The sequence below is a fragment of the Lucilia cuprina genome, chromosome 3, assembly GCF_022045245.1.
Source record: "Lucilia cuprina isolate Lc7/37 chromosome 3, ASM2204524v1, whole genome shotgun sequence".
In the NCBI taxonomy this organism is placed as follows: Eukaryota; Metazoa; Arthropoda; class Insecta; order Diptera; family Calliphoridae; genus Lucilia; species Lucilia cuprina.
Window position 1 is genome coordinate 20,292,513 of NC_060951.1, and position 18,294 is coordinate 20,310,806.

The 18,294-nt window shown below is 29.7% G+C and overlaps 2 protein-coding genes across 2 annotated transcripts in view; both read right to left on the reverse strand.

Annotated features, from left to right (window-relative positions):
- Positions 1–18,294, reverse strand: part of LOC111675133 (chondroadherin) — a 78,017-nt gene that overhangs the window by 32,920 nt on the left and 26,803 nt on the right. The gene's annotated exons all lie outside the window — the stretch shown is intronic.
- LOC124418971 lies at positions 1,144–2,076 on the reverse strand. The gene has a single exon (XM_046947012.1). It carries the CDS (start codon positions 2,074–2,076, stop codon positions 1,144–1,146), a length of 933 nt encoding a protein of 310 aa, XP_046802968.1.

Here is an 18,294-nt window from a genome sequence, read left to right on the forward strand (position 1 = left end):
GCGATTTGATTCAAATTCTAAACATTTCCGTTCATATAGATCCCAGTTTGCTAGATCGGTCTTAAATTTAGGGATGCGGTTAGGGGTGGAGGAATGGGTATTATGAAAAAGAGTAATTATTATCGGGTAGTGGTCACTACCATGCAAATTATCTAAAATTTGCCATTCGGAATGTAGGGCAATAGAAGTGCTACAGAAAGTCAGGTCTATGTGTGAGAAAGTTCCGTGAGTGCTGAAGTGTGTGGATGAGTTATCATTAAGGGTTATATAAGTTGACTCATTAATAAAAGTTGCTAAGATTCTTCCTTTTCTGTTATCAATCGGGGAACCCCAGCTGCCATGCCAGCTATTAAAGTCTCCCGTGATAATATTAGGATAAGTTGCTTCGCCAAATATATTATCAAGTGTGTCTCTTGAAAATTGTTGGTCCGGTCTAACATAAGACGAATAAACGTTAAATTTAAACTTAGAAACTATCTCAATACAAGTAGTGTCTATTTCTGTATTTGGTCTCAAATATATTTCCCTATGTTGTAATGAATTGTGTACCAGAATGGCCACACCACCATATCTTGTAGTTGATGTATTTTTAGAATACATCGTATAGTTAATCGGTATGCTAATATTGGCGGTATCATGTACATGGGTCTCTTGAATACATAAAATCTTTGGTGAGTATGTTTTCAGAAGTATTAGTAGCTCATTATAATTGTTCCTTAGTCCGTTTATATTCCATTGGAGAATTTTCAATGCCATTCTGTCATATAGAGCTTTATACTAGATATAATATCCAATATAATATTGTTAGTATATACATTTATTTTTAAATGCAATGGTATCTTAATAATAAGCCACAATGTAATATAAATTACTAAATAATTTAGCAAAGTGTATGTTTGGTAACGTCTTAAGTATAATAACAATAAATTTAAATGTATAATAAATATTAGCCAATGAGTAACAATAATAACAAAATAAAATAATGAATATGCATGCATAAAATTAATGTAGTAAACAATAATATGTTTTATAAATGTATGTAAATATATATCAACTGTAATGAATGTGAAATAGAGAATGCAAAAAAATAGAAGAAAATAAGAATAAAGTTGTAGATGATGAGTAGATTTTGTGATATTCAGGTTAATTTTTTGTCCGTTTTGAATTAAGTAATTCTTCCAGTTGTTTTTTAACTTGTGATCTTGTTCTCTTTGATGTTGTTTTTGGTAGAATAATTGAATTTTTGCTGGGAGAATTTTTCTTTTTTGATGTGTTTTGTTTATCGATATCAGATTGGTCAGTGGTGTCTTCGCTCGCTATGTCTTCATATTTTCTTATGGGTCGTGTTTGAGAATTTGGTGATATGTTCTCTGATGATTTGTTGTTGCTTATTACAACTGAAGAGTATGTTGTGGTGGGATTGTTGTGACGTTGTTGGTATGTTTTTATGGCTTGTTTTTTGCTTACTTTTTCTATTGTTGTTATAGCTTGTATTTCTTTTTCTTTGAGAAATACAGGGCAAGTTCGACTTACGGATGGATGATTACAATTTTCGTAATTTAGGTTTTTACAATTGGTACATTGTGGTGGTAAGGTGCATTTTTCTTTTAATTCAGGATTAAGATGATATGCTTGTGCGCAATTGTAGCAGATGTTATCATTTTTACATATTTTAGAGATATGGCCATATTGAAAACACTTATTACATTTAAGCGGTAGTGGGATGTATGGTCGTATTTTAAGTTTCTCGTATCCAACATATAAGTCGGAAGGTAAAGTAGTAGCGGCAAATGTGATTATTATAAGACCAGTCTCTTGTAAAACTTCATCAACTTTTTTCATTATTTTTTTAATCGAACAGACATTTTGCGATTTCAGTTCAGATAGAATTTCTTCTTCTGCAATATCTCGTAGATCATTAGAATATATAACTCCCCTTGAGAAGTTAAGTGTAGGGTGTTCTTTAAGTTCCACTTGAATTTCAGATGATAAAGAGGTGAGTTGTATAAGTTTGCTGGCTTGAGTGTAGTTCTTTGCTTTGATTAAGATAGTACCGTTTTGTAATTTTTTACACATTTTCACCTAGACTACACACATCAATATAATTTATTAGGAAAGGCGAACATTCTTAAGAGAGTTTTTATAAATATCATTAAGTTTTTTTTTTGGAGTTTATTATATTTTTTGAATTGTTTATTTTTTTTAATTATTTTTTTTTTTTTTTATATTTTTCTTTTCTTTTTTTTTTTTTTTTTTTTTTTATATTTTTATTTATTATATTATTATATTATTTGTACCGCGATTATTAAATTATGTAAGCCAGGAATTTTTTTCTGTAGACTGTGTGGTTTAATTTAAGGTGCATTTAACATTTAACATTGATATTCCAAAATAATTTAATTTACTCTTTATTCAATTTTTATGGATTTAATTTTTTCGAAGTGTTATGAATTTATTATTGTATGAATTTTTTATTATTTATTTTTTAATTTATTAAATTATATTTTTTACCAGCGATTTTATAATTTTCAATACTCCTATATATTGGTATTATTATACCCTTAACTAGTGGGGAGGGTATATTGGGTTTGTGCTGACGTTTGTAACATAAAAAATATTCGTTCTATACCCACCAATTGGCTTAGAATCATTTTCTGAGTCGATTAAGCTATGTGCAACATACAGGCCGCAATTTTCAAGATAATTGGATGAAATTTGGGACACACGCTTCTCTTGGCCCAAGGACGAAGCCTATTGAAAATGGTTAAAATCGGTCCATTATTTCGACTAGCCCCAATAACACCGTACCCCCCAAATAGGTCCTTTTGGCTTATAATTAATTTAAATGATCTATAATGTTAACAAAAGTCGACAAAACTTAGTTTTATAGATCTTTAAATGACACTACCGATTTTTGTAATGATCGAGCTTCATTTGACCCTATCCCCCATACAAACTCCCCTTCAGAAAATGACTTAAAGGTCAAAATTCACTTACAAACACTAATAACACTTTTAAATTCTACATAAATAATGTTAAGGAAGACTTAACTCCCCCTATCAACATTTTTAAGTAAAAATCTCCTTTTTTGCAATAATAGTAAAAATATTCCGAAATAAAGTAAAAAAACAAACCTAATGCTTTATTTTTTAAACAATCCCCATTTTTAACTTACATACTGACAGGTGTAGGGTATCATATGGTCGGCTACGCCAGACCATACTTTCATACTTGTATTTTTTTTATAAATGTGAATGTGTTTCGGAACTTTTATTTAATTTAAATATTTTTTATTCGTTCCCTAATATGGCTATAACATCCAAAATTTCTCCATTAAGATTCAAGAGAGAATTAGAATTAAAGTAGACAAAATCTATAAACTTTTGAGCCTTTTTAAAAATCATTTATTATTAATATCTTAATCAGATCCTCCCAGTCTTTAAACGTTGATATTTACATTATTTTTGAACATAAATTTCAGAGTATAAATTTCCTTAAAAATGTTCGGCTCTGAGCCGACTTTAAGCCGCCGCCGAATTATTTTGGCTCAGCCGTCGCTGACAATTTTAAGTCGACTTCGCCCTCTGCCGTAGCTGTCCCATAAATGCATTCCATTCTGCTTGTGTCTAAAAAAAATAACTTTTTCTGTATTCTAAAAATACCATTAACAATTTAAAACCTGCCCCAGGTAGGAGTTGAACTCGAGCCTGAAATAATAATATATTCATCAATAAGAAAATAAAAATACACCATCAAATCAAACTTTAAAGATTCTTGGAATTTCTTAAAACAACTTTTGTCGTAATTTTTTCAAAATTATTTTAAGTTTTGCCATTTAATTTAATATTTTTAAATAGCGCGAAAGAAAATATATTTTCAATGTGAAAACAATTTTTAGAACCATAATAACATTACAATGTATTGTTATTGTGAGTAATGGCTGATTTCCGCTTACATATTAATCGGCACAAAAACGATATTCAATAGATTTGCGACGAAAAAATTGGTTTTGTATCCTAATGAGCAATTTTTATATTCTAATGAGCAATTTTTAGCTATGTCCGCCTGTCTGTGTGTCCATGTAAACCTTGTGCGCTCGCTACAGGTCGCAATTTTCGAAATTTGGCATATACTCTTTTTTGGTTCAAGGACGAACGCTATTGAAAATTGTTGAAATCGATCCATTATTTCGCTTAGACCCCATATAACCGTACGCCCCGAATAGGGCCTAATTTTTATAGTGATCGGGCCTTATTTGACTCTAGCCCCCATACAAACTCCCCTTGTTTTTTTGTCAATTATACGTAAAAATGTTCCACAATACGGTTAAAGAACAAATTAAATGCTTTATTTTTAAAAATTTTCCACTTATTTAACATACTGACTGGTGTAGGGTATTATATATTCGGAAGTAATGAAAAGAGCCTTTTTTAGCTTTTCAACTCATTTATATTTAATGTACATATGTGTTTGTCGGCCCATCTATTATGACGAAATTTATATAGCCCCATCGCAAGATCTAACAATGTACATATTTTGGTAAAAATCATGAAACATAAATTATTTTGAATTAAACATATTTTGAGAATAGTAACGCAAGCACTATTTCCCGTGAGTCAGTCTAATGTATGTGGAAATCTCTCATTTACTACAAGACTGACATAATCTAAAGAAAGGCGTTTCGAGAAAAATGGCTTTGAATAATTAATGTCACTTTACTATTTTTTAAATAGCTTTTTAATAAATCGAGAGATTTAAAAAAAGTGATTCGGATAGTAGAGTTTAATACGTTTCACATCTAAATTTTTTTATACCCTACACCACTATAGTGGGGAGGGTATTATACGTTTGTGCTGATGTTTGTAACATACAAAAATATTGGCTCAATACCCACCTTATAGTATACCGATCGATTCAGAATCATTTTTTGAGTAGAATAAGACATGTCTGTCCGGCTGGCTGTCCATGTAAATCTTGTGCGCAAGGTACAGGCCGCAATTTTCAAGATAATTTGATGAAATTTGGACCACAGGGACGAAGCCTATTGAAAATGGTTGAAATCGGTCCATTATTTCACCTAGCCCCCATATAACCGTACCCCCCGATTTGAGGTAATTACGTCAAATATTCTATTATCTCTCTAAAAATTGGCACAAATAAGTTTTATATATGTAAGTATAAATGACACTGCAGATTTTCGTAGGGATCGGCCCTTATTTGACCCTAGGCCCATAAAAACCCCCTTCAAAAAATATCTTAAACGTATAAAATTGTCTTGTAACCATTTGTATCGCAATGAAACTCAACAAAACTAACTGTTATTTAAAAATATATCCTTTTCCCAAATTTACCGAGGATCGGCCCAAACTCGCATTTTGGATTATGCCAGTGTTGAAGTATACTATATATATGTAAAATATATATATGTAAATATGTATACATGTAGATACAATGAATGTGTTTTATAGTGTGTGAATAAGAAACAAAAAATCAATGACTCAAAAGCAGACGTCGGCGCTAGTATTGTTCTGACAACGAAGATTTTCGGCAAATTACATGTACACAACACGATCGCATACGAACCTCTAAACAAGAGCATCAAAAATACAAATATTTTATTTAGTTGCTTGACAGCATTCAACAAGGCAGGTTGATGTCGCTTTCTTAGAGAAATTGCAAACACAACTTGAAAAAAACAAAAACAACTTGCAAAAGCAAGAGCATAATTTACAAAAACAACGTACACTCTAAATAATTTTCTAGAATGCATAACAATGAAAGTAAATAAGTTAATCTTGTTTCATACTTTTTTTGTACATTTTAATTAAAAATGTTGTTTCTATGTGAAGAAATTATCATTCTTAAGTACATTGATTACACATTGTCTATAAATATTCGCATTTTACAGTAATGCAATTTAATCTTCAAAATTAAAAATAACCAAATATTTTTTTCAGTGCAATTTCAATGAAAAAATGCCAATAGTGTGTGTGTAGTGGTGATTTTTTTATCTGCCTCTCTATCCGCCGGTATATGCTCAAAAGCATAAAAAAGGTTCAAAGTTGAAACATTACTGTTATAATTTTTCTTAAGCAAATATAAACAAACTTTTATGATTCCAACATGTATGTATATGTATTTAAATTATGTTAAGCACTACTGTATATTAGGGTGACACCAAAATAGAAGTAGCTCAAGTTCACGCAGAAAATGAAAATTTAATTAATCTAAGATGCCATTTCTATTTTTATAGCCTCCACCATCAGTGGTGATAGAGAGTATATATAAGTTTGTCATTCCGTGTGTAACACCAAGAAATATTCATCCGAAACCTAACAAAGTATATATATTCAGGGTCCTTATGAAATTGTGAGTCGATTTAGCTATGTGCGTCTGTCCTTCCGTCCGTCCGTCCGTCTGTCTGTGTAAAACACGCTCACGTTAAAACGTAGGAATAGAAATTAACGAAATTTAGCCAAAATTTCATTATTATCCGGGTCAGGTCCGTATTGAAAATGAGCAAAATCGGTTCACATCGGGAAAAGTTATGAATCAAAATTTAAAACAAGTTCGAAAAAAAGCATTTGATTATTGCAGAAAATTGCCAGAATCGGTCCATAATTTCATATACCTTCCATACAAAAGTACATAATCCCGGAAAATGAGTTTTTTTATTAATAACTTCCGTCAGAATGTTGATATCTTCACAAAATTTTACAAATTAAAACCTGATATCAATTGAATTCATTGAGAGAAAAAATATTCTGGATTGGCCCGAAAACTTAACACTTAAACGCGCATAACTCATTACTAAATTAAGATATCCATAGGATATCTTAGGATATCCATAGGATATCTTAGGATATCCATATGAAATTTGGAATTAGTATTGCTTATGTACAACGAAATATTATGGTGAAAGGTTTTCCGACCCTTCCAGAAAATCACTTAAACGCATATAACTCATTACTATATTAAGATATCCATATAAAATTTGGTTCAAGTATTGCTCATATACAGAAATACAACTATGAAAGTTTTTTCTGAACGGTCCATAATTGGTCATAGCTCCCATACAAGGTCCCCTCCCGAAAATCACTGAAACGCACATTACTCATTATCAAATAAAGCCATTGATACAAAATTTGGCAACATATATTATTTTGGTATACAAAAATTCTATTTCAAGATTTTTTCACGATCGGTCCATAACATGGGTGCGGTCGGTCCCATGCAAGGTTCCCTTCAGAAAATCACTTGAACCCAAATTACTTATTACTAAATTACGTTAATTTAAAATATAGCTTTTATGTACGGAAATGTAGCTGAAACAATTTTTTACGATCGGTCTATAATTGATTATATCTCCCATACTATGTCCTGTCCCTAAAACCTTAAATATAAAAGAAAATGTGGTTTGTAATGTTCAATAAATCTTTTAATTGTAACAGATCTAAGCTGTTTAAATCTTGGGGTTTTCCTATTTAAGACCTGAGAAAATTTATTTCTAAGGTCTTCTTCTATAAAAGTAGCTGCTGGAGAGTATTTAGATTCGGCCGAATATAGCACTCTAACTTGTTTTATGTCAATATTTGGTAGAAATAAAAAAGTCGTATTACCTAACAATTTTCACATTTTCATCTTTTAGTCCTTCTGTAATATTACAGAAGCTGCGAATATTGGCCGTCTTTGCCTCTAGACTAATATTTTGAGTTATTAGTACATTCAAAGAACATTTAGTGCGATATGATCAATTGGTGTGTCACAAAACACTAACTAAGAAGTATTAAAAAAACAATTAAAAAATTAGAAATTTTTCTAATAAAACCATTTATACTTATTAACTTAAATGTGAATTTTTTTCCTCGATAGGTAGTGTAAATCGTATTTTGGGGTAGTCATAAATGCAGATGGCTTTGGAAACAAGTTTTCGCTATTTTTCTACATTGTTTAAGCGCAACACCTCATTTTGGTCTGTAAACGTATATTGTGTTTAAAATTTAATTTAGGTAAAAGTTAAATATTGTTTATTATAAAGTTTAGAATGAAAAATATGTCATTTTATAGTGAACACAAAGGACCTCAGGCAAAACTATTCAAAATCAAATGAACAGATTCAGGCTAATGTAGAGCATGCAAAGAGGGCTAGAATACTTTTTCTGTCATTAACAAGTTTAATTGAAATTATATTATATAATCTTACAAGGGATAATGTTACATCCTTCAGGAACACTGATAAACTCAGATGTCTCCACAAAATTATAATGGTACGGCCGATATTTGACACTAATAAGGGGTTAGTGCCAGCCTCTTTCAGAAAATAAGTCTTTTATACCTAGAAACTGGTGATAGCCAATATGAGGGGTGTAAAAATAATGGAAGCAATTTTATTTTATGTATTATTATAATTGGTCGTCATTCCCGACTATACTCTCTTAATTGCTGAACTTTTATTATAAGTACAAGCTCAATTAGAAAATATTAATATTTTACATTATCCAGTCTAAACATTGCAAGGTCGTTTGTAATCTAAACATTTCTTTTTTTCAATGTAGTGTCTTGTAATTGCTTAAAATCATTTGTATACAAATATATATTAGATTAATGAGATTATGTAAATAATATTACATTTTAATCCATTAAAAAATATTATATACAGTTTAATTTGGTTTCTATTATGTATGTATTTAAAATGTGGTCTTTAAAAATAAATGTAATGTAAAATTGTTATGACCATTTTTTACATTTACCCAAACACATACATCCACTTGCAGCACCCACTCATATACATAATCTTATACAACTATACAGAATTATAGTAGTTTGCATACAAAGTAAATAAAGTGAATTACATAAAAATTTAATATGGCAACGTTATGAATTGATGTACGGACGTAAATTGAAAATACGTCAGAGTTTTTTTATTCCTCACATAGACCGCACAGTGTTTAGTCTTGCTGCAAACTAGACAAACATTTGTAGTATCAATAAATAAGAAAAGTGAAAACTGCTAAACTTCAAATGGTGGAACTTATTTTGATAGTTCGGTACCTATTTGATCAATGTAACTGTCTTTCCAAAGCCTAACACTGTGCCCTGTATGCTTGCATTTTACAACTAACGACAATTTTAAAAACTAACCATAAAATAAGCACTTAAAATGTATAAGCAATAAACTAACTGCAAACGCTACCAACTCCAACATTATCTTCATCTCATTTAGAAAATGTGCATTTTCACCATCACACTCGCCGTAGTCGTAATCATCAAACATTGCCAACCATCTTAAAAATGCACATACATTCAAAAACCCATACTTTTACACACAAAATTACAAGAAGTGTGTAGAATAATGTAGATTCTAGACGTTTAAAAATAGTAAAAGTATCCTTTTTCGACTGTAATCTGTGTCCTAGCCGTATTTTCTAAAATATAATTTGATACATCTTCAAGTAATGTAGAAAGGACGTCAAAAATTAATTTGAAATCGAAGTTATATGCACCAATTATCTGATTTCCCTATAGAACTGATAAATATCAAATACTAGATTATATATCCCTGACAACACCCAGCAACACCCAAAACTGCGGGGATATGTTTACCCGCATTAATGTATGTACGTTTGAGTGTGTTAATGTAGTGAATTGTGGTACACAGTGGAGGAGTTTTAGGTAACTTGTGAAACTATTCCATAGATATTTGCAGTCGAAGTGCACTTGCTTTCTTTTATGAACAGTTAAGTGTACAAACGGGGAATTTTTATTCGATCTCCTTACAGTTGAGTACTTATGAAATGAAATTATTTTATTACCTTCTATTACGCCTTCTTTGCAAGAACATATTACTTAAAACGTCTGCAAGGTCTTCATAAAACTGAATTAGTTAGAAATTAAATAATGTTGAATTTTAAAAATAGTGAATGTTTTGACATTTTCAATCAACAGTAAATTGTACTTAAATTGTTTGTTTAATCAGAGATGGTTGATAACTAACATGACTACAATATACATATGAATATACATACATGAACTAAATAGTCACTATAAAGGCTCAATTTTATGTTTCTCAGTGCTAAATTAAAAAATTTACGAAAACATTACATTAATTTTGATCATAATTTTGTTAAATATTATTGCGTTTTAATATACCAAAAGTAAAATTAAATATATTTATTTCATCATGATCAGTTGTGTGATATATTGTGTTAATTTAAAATTTAATATATCAAAAACATAATTTAGTATATAATAAGCATCAGTGAGAGATTATTGAGTGTAAAACTATATAAAAAAGGATAAATAAAAAAATATAATAAAGTCTCTTTTATAATATAAAATAGTATAATAGTATATATAATCATAACACTTTCCAGTTTCTCTACTATTATGGCTAAACTGGAAATTTACTACTTTTACGCACTTTTATGTTATAAAAAAGTGACTTGAAACTGAAACGAAATCGATACAACAAGTTAGTATTAAACAGGCGCTACAGTTTCTTCCGAATGGGGTCACTTTTCATTCACTCAGATTATATCAAATTTAATTGTTTTAAACTTTAAGCTGTATCATTATGGTTACAATTTGGATAGAAATTGTTGGCAGGTATAGTCACTGTAAAGGCTCAATTTTATGTGTCTTAGTGATAAGTTAAAAAATTACAAAAACAAATTACATTACTTTCTAATTTTGATCATAATTTTGTTAAATTTTAGTGCGTTTTTATATACCAAAAGGAAAATTAAATAATACTAAGATGATAGAATAAAAATTTAATGCAGAATAATTTTACTCTTAAAATTCACAAGAAAAATTGTTTGCAAATTTCAGTAATTATATTTATTTCAATGTGATCAGTTGTGTGATATATTGTAAAAATTAGATTTTGTAATAAATTGTGTTAATTTAAAATTTAATATATCAAAAACATAAGTTTTTATTTTTTTATTTATTTAATTCAGCTTGTGTTATACATATACATAAATATAAGTTACATGTATAAAAATAAAAACATTTGTTCAATTCACAATCAAGTTGTATATTGTAACTGCTAAAGTGTAGTAACAGTGATTGTGAACAGATCTTTGCAGCAAGTCATAAGTTTATGTTCTCAATAAAACAACAATCAAAACAAATACACATAACAATGTCAAAAGATAAAAAAATCAAAAAATATTAAATTAATTAAACATGCGAAATAAACCAAATTAATTTATTTGAATTTTCAATTCTTTTATTTTCTTTATTCCACATTTTATTTTTTTGGGTTTTAATTAGGAGGGCGGTGCATCAAGCACTCATATTGCCAGTCCTATACCTTCATATAGGAAGTTGGAGCATCCGGACTTGATTTCATCAAAAGTATTAATGGTCTCCAACAGAAAAAGTTCCAGAGTTTTAATGGTCTCCACCAGTTTATATTTGAGTTTAAATGGTCTCCACCAGGTTATATCGTGAGTATTCTATGGTCTCCACCAATAAAAAACATAACCTCACTCTGAGGTAAAATGAGTTATACGAAGTAGTGTATTAAATTAGTGCGGGGTGAGAAGTAATTCTGTCGAACGCCCAGCAACAAGCACAAGCCTGACCGTCCTTAAGAAATAAAAACGATGACGCGAGAGTTGTTCCCCAACTCAGACCTGAATTACAACTGATTCCACATTTTAAACTAATAAATTAACTGTTTTAATAAAATTTTAGTTTTTTTGTTTTTGATTTCAGTGTTACCATTTTATCGTTTTTTATGCTAAAATCGTTTGAATTTTTGTTTATATGTTCAAATAAACAATTGGCAACACTAACAACATTGTTATGACTATTGTAGCAGCTGCTGACATACAACTTATACAACACTACAACATCGATTATGAATTGAACAATTATATTTATAGAAGTACATTATTAACAACAATTATAAACTTAGAAATTTTAATTGAGATAATAATTTAGGCTCCTCTTTATTTCACCAGCGGGAATAGAAAAATCAATTATTGATGAAATTCGACCTGTGGAATTCTAGATATAGTGAAACATAAAACCTGAGTGCTTTAATTGGAACATTAATACGGATATTAGAGATGAGGAATTCGGAGTCAAATTTTCAATTTATTAAATTCAGAAAGAATGTAATATTTGAGACCATTCGTCTACTTTACCTGTGCTAGACAACTACGATAAGGAGGTAGATTTGTGAAAGAATTCCATCGAAGATTCCGAAGACAAAAAATAAGGAATTGTTTTTGCACGGATTCAAGTTTTCCTATGTGCACGTTGTATTGTGGATCTGATATAACAGATGCGTATTCTGGTAAGAGTCTCGTTGTAAATAAGCGTTTTGGATCATTAAATTCCTTTGCCCAACGTTTTATAAAGCTAAGCACACCAGCTGTAAAACTTATTTTATTTGTGGAATCAAATGACTATTCTATTGATGGCATCAAACTTAAATCCGCAGTTTCACAGTCATAATGACGTGAGACGACGGATTTAACTTTGATGCCATCAATAAAATAATCATTTGATTCCATCAATAAAATAAGTTTTACATCATCCGCATACATTAGGATTTTGCAGTGTTCAATAGAATTTGGAAAATCGTTAATAAATAGGAGAAATAGGATAGGACCAAGGTGAATACTTGGGGGGACGCCTGAAATCACATTTATGTGTTTGGATTTGGAATTATTGAAAATTACACATTGTTTTCTGAGAATCCGATAGTATAAAGTTTCTTTATTAGCCATTTATGATTAACTTTATCAAAAGCTTTACTAAAGTCTGTGTATATCACATCAGTTGGCTTTTAACGAATCCAAAATTTATATGAGATATTAGTTCCATACGGATTGTCGATGTTGAACGTCCACGATAAAATCCATGTTGAAAGGGTGATATTATAGAGGAAATTTGTTGCGAAAGTATCTCAGTTTTAATTTTCTCAAACATTTTAGGGATAGCACTTAGTTTCGCTATAGCTCTATAGTTGGGTATATCATTGCGGTATTATAAAGGATTCTTTCCAAATATCTGGGAAATAACTGTACTTAAATGAATTATTAAAGAGGATAGTAAGTGGCATTACTAGTGTTTCGGGAATTCCATCATGTCCACGATTAAATGAGCACTTATATTTTTAAGGGCTTTCGGGATACATATGGTGTCTATAGAGGATATATTTATGACTGAATGGCATTTAATTTTGTAGGGATATTCCGTATTGTTAAGCATTTTAGTTGAGAACGTTAATGCAAAAAATTCCAAGAAACTTCATTGTAGTTGGATAGCCTCCTATCCAACTACAATGAAGTTTACGTTTGGAATTAATGAAACTATAAAATGACTTTGGATTGATTTTAATGTTTATTTTAATTTTATTGATGTAGTTATTATAGCATCTTTTATTTTCAAGACAAAAGCGACTTCTGGCAACGTAATATTTGTATTGATCAGTTAGATTATTTGTTTTTTTTAAATCTTTTAGGAAGTCTTTTTTTGCTATTTTTTACCCAAGCCTGTGTTTTAGTATTCCACGGAGGACCACTAATTTTCAACTGTTTTACTAAAGGAACTGTTTTATGAATGAAATAGAATGGAATAAAATGTTTGGACAATTTGATCAAAGTTGCTACCATCAGTATTTACTGATAGGACTTCAAACCAATCGATATTGGATAATAATTGATTTAACATTTGGAAATTTGTGTTGGCAGGTAAACATAAAGTGCCTATCCTGGCCATATCGAATTGAGTCGGACTATTTACCATATCGAATTAAGGGGACATTTGCTCAAATTAAATTAGGAATCATACTTGCTTTATAACGAAAAATGTACATGTCATAAAAAATCCAAAATGAAATTCACATTTGAGAGTCTAAAAATATGGATCCGTAGACACGCACACGATAATTTATACTCGAGTAAATTTAATGCCTACTTGAATCGAATTGCTGCAAATATTCTATCAAAAAACTGCAAATTTTGTAAAACTGTATAAATTTTCTAGCACCATCAGTGGTGATAAAGGATGCATAAAAATTTGTCATTCCATGTGTAACACAAAGAAATCTTTATCTGAGATTCAAGAAAGAATTTATGTACTATATTCAATGTCCGTCCATCCGTCTGTCGAGAATTACTTTTTACCAGACAAGGATTTCTATGCAAATGTATATTTGTAGTCAGTAACCATAGAAATGAAACTGAGAATGACAAAACGTAAGTCGTGAGGATGTATTAGTTAAAAAATATATAACCCAACAAATGCAAACTCTATCGTTTAAAAAGTTTTAATATTTTTGTTTAATATTATATTTCAATATTTTTTGAAGTTATAGTTTGAATTGGCCAGTTTTATTCAATTTCAATTGACCAATGTAAGAAAGATTTTCATTTCAAATTATTCTGAATTTTAAATAAACTCTTTGTGTTTGCTGGGTTAGACCAATATTGACATTTAAAAATAATATAAAAAAATAAAAATAACCGAAAAATTAATTAATTTCATAATATAAAATTTTATGTTATATCGACTCAGGTGTTACAAATGTGAAGACATAATCAAAATACCGTTCCTATTAGTGTGGTGTAGGATTAATTTAGACTACATTTGGGCTCATTTAAAATTAAAGATAATAGTTTATATCCAGTGTTAATTTAATCATTACACAATTTCTTTGGTCCAATAGCCCCTCGTGATGCAACAAGCTTTGCTTAATGTTGTGTTTTTGTCACAAAATTATTGAAAACATTTTCAGAAAAAAATTAATTTTTCTGTTGTTTTTATTTTTTTATATTATTTTTAAATGTCAATATTGGTCTAACCCAGCAAACAAAAAGAGTTTATTTAAAATTCAGAATAATTTGATATGAAGAAGGAGCTATTAAGAAAATATAAAATTAAATACAAAAATTCGTTTATCTTGTAAGCCATTACAGTTAGAATCTCAAATTTTGCATAAATAACTTTAACATCCATGTAAACATTTTCGGTAATAAATTGGCGGACTACCCATGAGGGGAGCGGCACCTCCCATATAAATTAAATACAAAAATTATTTTATCTTGGAAACTTAAAATCTTAAATTTTTGCACGAATAACTTTAACATACATGTAAACATTTTGGGTGATAAATTGGCGGACTACCCATGAGAGGAGCGGCTCCTCCCATATTAATTAAATACAAAAATTCGTTTATCTTGAACTTTAATATTCATCTAAACATTTTTAAGAAAACAGAGCAAACATTCATGTGAGGGGGCTTGGAGCGCCCATATGAATAAAATAGAAAAATTCGCATACCTGAGAAACTGTTAGAGATAGAATAATTAAATTTCACTTTAAGAATTTTTACATTCATCATCAAAATCGGCCCACATTCAAATTTATGAATAAATACACATGACTCTGTATTTGGAACTAAATTTGTAGTTTGGAATTTTTTTTCATAAGATACAAGAATATATATAATTCTTATAATAAAACATAAAATTTATAATGAAACTTAATTTTTGTCCGATAACTGACGTATAATTTGTTTACATACCCGAAATATGTTGGGTATTGATGCACGAGGTAAAAATAGAAAATCGGTCATAAATCGGTTTAATATATACATTATATATATCTAACTATTTTTTGGAAAATGTATAAATAACATCACTCTAAAAAGCATAGTCCAAATTTCAAGCCGATACGATATATAGATCTCAAGATATATCACTTCAAAAATGAAAAACATACCCGGGTATGTGGGTATTGACATAACGGTTAAACGATTTACATCAGACTTGTCAGCACATTGCCGAAAGGGAATTTTAATTTTACGACAATTATGAGACTAATCTGCACATTGACGAAGGACAATTTGTTGTTTATTCCTATATTATTCTTTAGACATAAAGGAGAATAGTTTGCACATTTCTGAAGTAAACAATAAAATGGCTAATCTGAAGAGAATTGTTTTTGTAATTTCATCAGACAATTAAGCGGTATTCAGTAGTTTTCTATGTTGCTTCTTACTCGATGCTCCATTAACGTGTTGTTTTGAGTATGGTTTTTTACAGAAAAAGATAATTAATATTATTAAAAAAAAATAAACGGTATCTAGAAGGGCGACAACTCTGAAGGAAATTTTGTTTTTTTTTTAATCATGCACAAACATGTTTATATTTTGCAATTCGTCAACTGTACTTTAAAAGTGAATTTAATTTTTATTTTCTCAGTTGGTCTTTGGAAATCAAGTAAACAACATCTGCATATGTAATGATTATTGTTTAAATTTCTTTAAACTTTTTTAAAACATAAAAATTAGCAAAAAATTAAATAATTTTTTATGGTTTAATTTTAAATATATATATTTTTGCACCCTTAAGAAGTCATGAATAATGGTAGCTTATAAATTATTATTAAAATTAATAAAATTAAACCGTAATATATTATATATCGTCATATGAAATTCAAAAAGCCTTAAGTTACAAAAAAATAAAAATCGACTTTTTGATAGATTGTGATGCACCGTATCAAAATACATGTTCCTGCTAAATTTTACACTCTTACAATTAAAATCACATCCCTATCAAAGAAATTCTAAAAGGTTATGTTCTAAATTTACCCTAAAATTCATGAAAATTTTTAAATTCTTTTGAATTTTTAATCTCAAAAGTGTGAAATGTTATGAGTTGACAAAGAAGCCGTACGCATTCCATGTTTTGCCTTATATGAACAACAAAACTCGATTTGAATTCAGTTGAAAATGTTAAAACTTACTTTTTTTAATGTAACTTAGGCCCTTTTGGGGTTCAGAAAAACCAAATTCTCAAGGGCGAAAGTTTCATATCTCCGTAAGTAAAACAAAAAACGCAAATTTTTCTTCAAATAATATTTTGTCAATAAGAAATAAGCTTAAATTGAGAAAATGTTAAACATTTTTAGTTTATTTATCATTATGCCCTACACCACTTTAGTGGGGAGGGTATATTGGGTTTGTGATGATATTTGTAATGCACAATAACACAGGTCCCATAACCACCTTAAAGTATACCAGTCGGCTCTGAATAATTTTCTGGGTCGATTTAGCTATGTCCGTCCGTCTGTCTGTCCATGTAAACCTTGTAATCAAACTACAGGTCGCAATTTTGAAGATAACTCAATGGAATTTGGTGGGGGGCAAAGTCTATTGAAAATGGTTAAGATCGGTCCATTATTTCACCTAGCCCCCATACAACTGAACCCCCCAATAGGCCTTGTAAACATTGTAATCAAAATACATACAAGTGAACCCTAGAATATGGCTTTTAAACTTTGTAATCAAATTACAGATCGCAATTTTGGAGATAATTTAATGAAATTTAGCACATGATCGTCTATGATACCGCAGCCTGTTGAAAATGGTTTACATCGGTCCATTATTTCACCTAGTCCCCATACAACTGAATCCGCCGAAAAGGGCTTTTAAGTTCATAATTATGTTCAATATACTCATATCTCAATAAAAAGCTGCAAAAAATAAGTTCTATACAAGACTTGATGACCCTCACGAATTCCAATAATAGGTCCTCATATGACTCTAGCCCCTATGAAAAGCCCCCATCAAAATTTCACTTAAATGTCCACAATTTTATTCAACAATAAACGGCTTAAGTATGTATATCTGAGGCAAGGTACAATCCAACTTAAATGCTTTATTGTGGCAACTAAATCACATTATGTTTATGTAAAAGGTGTAGGGTATTATATGGTCGGCCTCGACTATAATTTCTTACTTATTTTAAACTGTTATTTGCTTCTCCTGAAAAATTTACACCAGATTTCGTAACGGATTCTGACCGACAACTCTGCACATTTTTTCGAATTTCATCAGACAAAGAGTTCCGAATTCCGAGCAACCTTCCATACGATTTTCGTAAAGAATTCTGACGGAATTCGGATACGAATACGGCAACTTGTGCAGACTGTCGGTACGAAATCGTTACGATTTTGTGTTCCCACTAAAAATTTCTAGCTACCATTTTTAATGCTGTTTTGTGTTTTTACCTCAGTAAAAAATTATATGTATGTGCATGGTATTATTCTGCTCTACTGCTAAGAAAACAAACTTTTTTTTAAATGTTTATTTTAAATTTTATTTTGTAAAAACTAAAAAAAATTCTTTCAACTTCATAATATATGAACAAAAAATACTTTTTTCTTATTACTCCATAGTAAATAATTATATGCCCAAAAACAAAATCTATTATTAATTATTATTCTAAAAAGTTTAAATTATGATATTAATAAGATATTGTGTTTCCT